Genomic DNA, 6,621 nt, shown 5'->3' with positions numbered 1-6,621 from the left:
ACGTTCTATGGGGTAAAAAAAGCGATTGACCCATCACAATTTCAGTCGACTGGCTGGTAGTCAGTCCCGGTCATCAGACCACCCACCACAAGCGCCACAGAACAGAGTTTGGAGTTGTGTTACAAGAACTCCGAATTACATAAGGTCATGACTCTCCCAAAATTATCTTCCCAGGGTGCCACTTGGCACCGGCAGCCACCCAAAGCGAGGCGTCACTCATTCTTGATCATTGCGAGGAGAACCGCCAGAGGAGTACCATCCTCCTAGGTCTATTCGTTTCTTGTGATGTCAACTGTCAAGCGATATTTGGTTGACGTTCTTGTCCTTGAAGTTGCTTCGTCATGGAGGAAAACTCCATGCTTGGGGTACGTCTCCGAGTGTGGCCACGCACACCCCACCGCTAGCTATGGATGGGATTGGTGGTGAAACGAGCCCACGCGTGTGCCGACCGCGCTCAGCACCCAACGAAGCTACGTCACCGACAGTGGGGTCCACATACCACCGGAGGCTAAGCAAACAAAGCGTTGGCCCCACCAGTCATAGACCACAGAGCAGCGCCCTGGATCGCACAACCCAACCAATTAACAAACCCAACCGTGCAGCCGGGCCCCACCACCCCCAACCGCGTGGACCCGGCCGCCCAACGCCACGTCGCCACGCACGCGGCCGGGGATCCCCTATACAAGGCGCCACGCCACCGCCGACGTGCCGTCGCCGTCGCCCTCCCCAATCCCCACGGCTCTCCCTCCTCCTCCTCCACTCCTCCCCGCCTTAAAGCTCTCCCGCATTGCAATCCCCCATGGCCTCCTACACCCGCCCGAACCCCGCCAACCCTAGCAGCCCGGCCCCGTCGGCGCCGCCGCTCTACCCGTCGCTCACCATGGCCGACCTGGCGCCGCCCGAGATCCCGCGGTCCCCGGTCTCCCCCGACGCGCCGGCGCCGTCGGACGACGTGCTGCTGCGCGCCCCCGGCGCGCAGCTCCACCTCGTCGACCGCCAGCGCAGCCACCCGCTGGCCGCCGGCGAGCTCTCCCTCCACCGCATCCGCGCCGGCGACACCTCCCTGGCCGCCATCGCGGCGCTCGGCCCCGTCCAATGGCCGCTCGCCCGCGACGTCGCCGCCGTCAAGCTCGACCCGCGCCACTACTCCTTCTCCTTCGCCGTGCCCGCCTCCCCCGACGACCCGGCCCCCGAGCCGCTCCACTACGGCCTCACGCTCTCCGCCCCCGACCCGCGCCTCGACGCCCTCCTCGGCGCCTACACCAGGTTCTCCGCCCACTCCGTGGCCGGCAGCGAGGGGCTCGCCGGCGGGGTGCGCGGCGAGGTCGAGGCCGCCGCGTACTGGACCGCCGTCGCGCCCAACGTCGAGGAGTACGGCAGCGCCGTGGCCAGGGCCATCGCGTCCGGCGCCGAGAACGTGGCCAAGGGGATCCTGTGGTGCGGGGTGATGACCGTCGACAGGCTCCGGTGGGGGCAGGAGGTGCTCAGGAAGAGGATCCAGCCCGGCGATACCGAGGCCGAGGTCAGCCCGGAGATGCTCCGGCGGATCAAAAGGTACTTAGTACTGTCTTTCTCAGTTCTTCATATCAGATGTGTATCTAATTTGCAGTGATGCGACCTTATTCAGTGCAATTTGTGATGCATAATGAGTAAATGCTTCAGGTTTGGGCACATCACAGTTCATAGCTAGAATGCTAGATTAGATTACTAGTTTAAATCGTGATGCAAAATGCTATCATGGGTATCTCATTTCCATTCGATGGTTTTTCGGTAGTGCTAAAAATCTTTATAATTGGTATGGATAATCTCCCAAAATCATTTATGCAATCGAGCTGACACTTGCTCTGTTTTACTTGTTCTGCTGTTTGGCATCCGTGGTGCTATGTCAAACTTGGCTGGTTGGTCCTGTTCTGTATGGTGATTCATGAATTATAGCTATGGCTTGATGCCGTGATTGCATACTATCTCATGTAGGAAGAATCACAAGCACTCACGTCGAAAGGCTCTGTGATTGTAGACAGCTGCATTCTGATGAATTTTGCAACTGGACTAACTTAAACTTGTGCTCCTTAGGCTGATTGTGTTGTTTCATTTTGAGATTTCTGGCCTTGCTCTGCTTTTATGTGTTTTAGGCTTCCTTGTGCTTGATTACACAATTTGAGAATTTAATTTCAGTCAAATATTTCTGGTACTGTTGGTCTGAAAGAATATGTGCATGTGATTGCTGGCAGGGCTAAGAAGGTGACAAAAATGTCAGAGAAAGTAGCAACTGGAATACTGTCTGGAGTGGTGAAGGTTACTAGCTATGTTACAAGCTCATTGGTTAACTCAAAAGCTGGCAAGAAGTTTTTCAGCCTATTGCCTGGAGAGGTTGTTCTTGCTTCGCTTGATGGATTTGGTATGTGATCCTTCTCTTGAGCAGAATGTGACCTAAGTTAATATTGGTGGTGCATCTGGTGTTGTCAGTAAAGTATTTGCCATGTGAATCATGGAAAAGATGCTAACTTCCAGTACACTCTGAAACATGAACAATATACCACACTGTAATTTGAACATGCCTACAGAAGTGTGAAAAATCACTTGATTTTTACTAGTTGAAGGAAAGCAGGCTGTGGGTGTGCTTTAGTTTTTTTTACCCATGGTACTTTTTTTTTTTAAATTACCCCTGGTACTTAAGTGTACTAGTTTACAAGTAGTAAGAGAAGTAAATTGGTTGGCAATTTTCATTTTCCTTGTCCCCTCTTTTCTCAATGTTGCACAATATTCAGTCCTACATTAAAAATGGTTAATTCCTGCTGCTTCTCCTCTTATGGAGATGAAACCCAAAAGAACTGCTGCTTCTCCTTGTAAAATGCTGTAATATTAGTCGAGCTATCAGCTACTGCCATCATATCCATATGAAGTCACTGGCAGCAAAACTAGTTTTAGTTCAGACACTCAACCACTGGTGATGCCATCAAGCCCTCTATATGCTGGTTGAACTTACCTCAGTATGGTGGAGTGAACCAAAAGCCTGTCCTCGGTTTGCCAACTGCCACCATACTTCCTTAAATCTGAATATGTAGGGATGCCGGCTCTCGTAAAATGTTTCGTTGCATAATCTATTTTAAGTGATAACATGATCCCCTGGGAGCACATTGTGATCTGCACTTGCTCTTGCAAAATAGTCTCTATCAAATCATGCATTTCATCTGCTGAGTTGCTTCTAACTGTTAGGTGTGCCTGAACGTCATTCTTAAAAGTAACAGGGGAACTTACGTTCTTCTTATATTCGATTATGTCGTCCTGCTTATGTATCTTTTACTGGTGTCAACAGGCAAGATTTCTGACGCTGTAGAAGTGGCTGGGAAGGATGTGCTATCAACATCGTCAACGGTGACAACCGGTCTGGTATCTCACAAGTAGGTGTTATTCTCCACTCCATGTTGGTTCCTGGACTAGAAGATGGAGTACTTCCCCTCACACCATGTTTCTTCTTCGTTTGTCAGGTACGGAGAGAAAGCTGCTGCGGCGACCAACGAAGGGCTCGATGCGGCAGGCCATGCCATCGGAACGGCGTGGGCCGTGTTCAAGCTCCGGCAAGCATTGAACCCGAAGAGTGTCTTGAAACCCACGTCGCTCGCCAAGTCGAGCGTCAAGGCTGGAGCCGCGGAACTCCGGGCGAAGAGCAGCAGCAAGAGCAAGTAGGGTTCGAAGTCGAGCCGGTCGTGTCAGGGATCTGACCATCAGAAGTTTGCATCTCCCGCCAGTCCCAGTTGATGTACCGTCTTGTTTGTAGATATGTGCACTGGAAAAGGAGAACTACCTGCCTGTCATGTCTTTCCCTCGGCTGATGCGTTTCTCAGTGGAGTATCTGTTGCTTGGTTTTCGTTATGTGCTCTGTCAGTCGATGAAATGGAGTAGGTTAATCACTGGATTTTACTGCTGTTATTGCGGTGTTGGCCCTTCATTCATTTGGCATAGGCTGACTGACTTTGGATTTGGCATATTCTGTGAGCGTCCTCTTTTAAACTTTGTTACTCCTTGTGGAGGTTGAGGACAAGCACAACAACGAGCTTAAAGCGTTTGAGGGCTGCGGTGGGATGTCCAAGGAGTTGTGTGCTATAGTAACGGACTTTGTCAGACGGTGCTCGACGGCGTTGGTGATCCAGCATGGCGATCTTCAAGGGCAGCCCGACCTAGCTAGGTCACCAGAGAAGAGGGAGTTGGTGCCAGCATGGCCATCTTCAACGGCACCCCGACCTAGCTAGGTCACCAGAGAAGAGGGAATCGGTGCATGGTCCTGACGACATCGGACTCAGACCTATTGTGTAGCGACATGGGTGTTTTTTAGGTTTCTTTTAGTGAGTCTTCATAGTTTTGTTTGGAACCGCGAGGCGACACTGTTCTGGTGTAGGAATTATCTTCTCCTCACTTTTGGTGTGCTTATTACCGGCGGAGGCGTGTGGAGCCGTGTCTCAAACGGGTCTTCCAGGATCTGGTCGGCTTAGGTTTCTGGAGGATCCATATGGATTCGGCAACCATTTGTGGCCTTCGGAGTTTCTAAAGGCCTTTATCGGTGTTTCTTCTTTGGGGCGGCGAATTGCTTCGCAAATCCTGGACGTCGGGCATATTGTAGGATAGAGACACCCCCATCCACGAGATGTTGTGCCATTGCCCTACCTGATCGTCCTCCTTGGTTCTACCAATAAGGATTGCCAACATATCTGCACCAATATTAAAAAGGATAGGAGACAATGGATTTCTCTGTGGCAATCCCTTTTATGTCTAGAAATAATGACCGACATCATCATTTATCTTGACACCAACACTGTCTCCTTGCACAAAGGCCTCGACTTGCTTCCGCCAATGAGACTCGAAGCCCTTCATGCGCAGAGCTTGTTGCAGAACTGACCACTTAACTTTATCGTACACCTTCTCAAATCCACATTGAAGATGACTCCACACAATTTCTTCGAATGGATTTCGTGTAAAATTTCATGTAGAACCACAACACCCTCAAGCATGTGGCGCCCATGCATGAAAGCAGTTTGAGTCAGCTTAACCACATTATGCGCAATCTGTGTACGATGATTTGTGCCCACTTTGGTGAAAATTTTAAAACTAGCATATTGAGCAAGCAAATCGGTCTGAACTGCACAATGTGAACCGCCTCTTCCTTCTTAGATAGTAAAGTAATAGTCCCAATAAAGTTGGCCATTGAAAAAGATCCTGGAGCATGGGCATCAAGTCTCCCTTAATTATCCCCCAACACCTCTGATAATTCCGCCGGGAATCCATCTGGACCGGGCGCCTTATTATTCTTCATTATGCCGTTGTCTCGAACACCTCCTTTTCCGTCAAGGGAGGGTTGAGCACCGCATTCACTTCCGCACATAATTGTGGGATATCCCCATCGTTCCCTCATCCGAAGAGACAAAATTCTAAGCCCAAAGAGCTTTTTATAGAAATTCGAGATGTACAATTTAGGGTTTTCATGACCTACTATTGTACCCTCATCGTGTTCAAGTTGGATGATTTTCTTTTTCTTGTGCTTTCCATTCTGAGAAGTTCCGCAAGATTCTCGTCGGCTTCTCTTTTAGCCACTCTATCAACCATATAGAGAGGACTCACCTCAGCTTTAATATCAAATTAGTTAATGATACTAAGAAGTTTTTCTTTTTTCCATTTTATACATTCTACTCGCATTTTTAGCCCAACCCCGCAATAATTGTCTTAAATACTGCCACCTTTCCACATTCGATTCCTCTTGGTTTTCTTTACCCCACTCCCTAGTCACCATGCCCAAGAAGTCTTCCCTTTCAAACCACAGTAGTTCGAACGAGAAGATAGTTTTGTTGCCAGAAATGTGTTGGCACTAATCTTGTTATTTGTATCCGCATGTTTAGTTTTGAGTTGGCATGTAGTTTAGATGATTTATGGAAGTGTACGCACGCAAATATTGCTTCTGCTGTGCGCACGAGGGAGGCGGGATGCCGTGCAATCCGACGAGCACCACGAGATGCCGATGGTGCAATGTGATATGGCGACGCCGTGAGAAGCGGCAAGATGTGACAGAGGCTGGAGCGTGATGGGCAACACAGCACAAATTCAAAAAGAGAAGCTTGAGAGAGATGATAGAGTTGTGAGGCCCGGGATGCGCCGAAATCTATTAGTTTGTGAGTTGTCTGAATTTTGGTTACCATAGCCCAAAAATGTGATGATTTTGTGCAATTACCTCAGCAATGTGTGATGTTGTTTTTGGTGCACAGCAGCGCTGCAAACTAGAGTCCCAAACTAGAGTCCCAGCTCGATATTTCCCTTCTCCTCTGGTTACAATCGTAGTGTGCTAGTAGTATCTTTTTGTATACATCCATGCAGTATTGTCTACAGTACAAAGTGTGCAACTGTCAATAGCATCAGATGCAACAATGAAACAAACCATCCTCTGCTCTGCTCCCCTCATGCTCCTTGTGACACAAGAGGCTTGCTCCGGTGCACCCCCCTAACTCAATTTCCTAGGGGTATTCTTGACCCCCGCCATCTATTTTTTCTCCAGCCCGCCGCTGCCCATTTCCAAGCCCCGTAGCCCATATCCAAGCCCCGTATAACCCGTATGACCCATACGTATGTATACGGTGA

General features: G+C 49.7%; 1 protein-coding gene across 1 annotated transcript; it reads left to right on the top strand.

Annotated features, from left to right (window-relative positions):
• The first annotated feature begins 705 nt into the window (after positions 1-705).
• Positions 706-3,930, top strand: LOC109758701 (senescence/dehydration-associated protein At3g51250). The gene is made up of 4 exons (XM_020317569.3): positions 706-1,554; positions 2,232-2,398; positions 3,317-3,401; positions 3,489-3,930. The coding sequence occupies exons 1-4, from the start codon at positions 800-802 to the stop codon at positions 3,685-3,687; spliced, it is 1,206 nt and encodes a 401-aa protein (XP_020173158.3). The 5' UTR covers positions 706-799; the 3' UTR covers positions 3,688-3,930.
• Positions 3,931-6,621: the final 2,691 nt, after the last annotated feature.

The sequence above is a fragment of the Aegilops tauschii genome, chromosome 7, assembly GCF_002575655.3.
Source record: "Aegilops tauschii subsp. strangulata cultivar AL8/78 chromosome 7, Aet v6.0, whole genome shotgun sequence".
Lineage (NCBI taxonomy): Eukaryota > Viridiplantae > Streptophyta > Magnoliopsida > Poales > Poaceae > Aegilops > Aegilops tauschii.
Note: the sequence above shows the minus strand (reverse complement) of the source record. Positions and strands in the feature narration are given on the sequence as shown.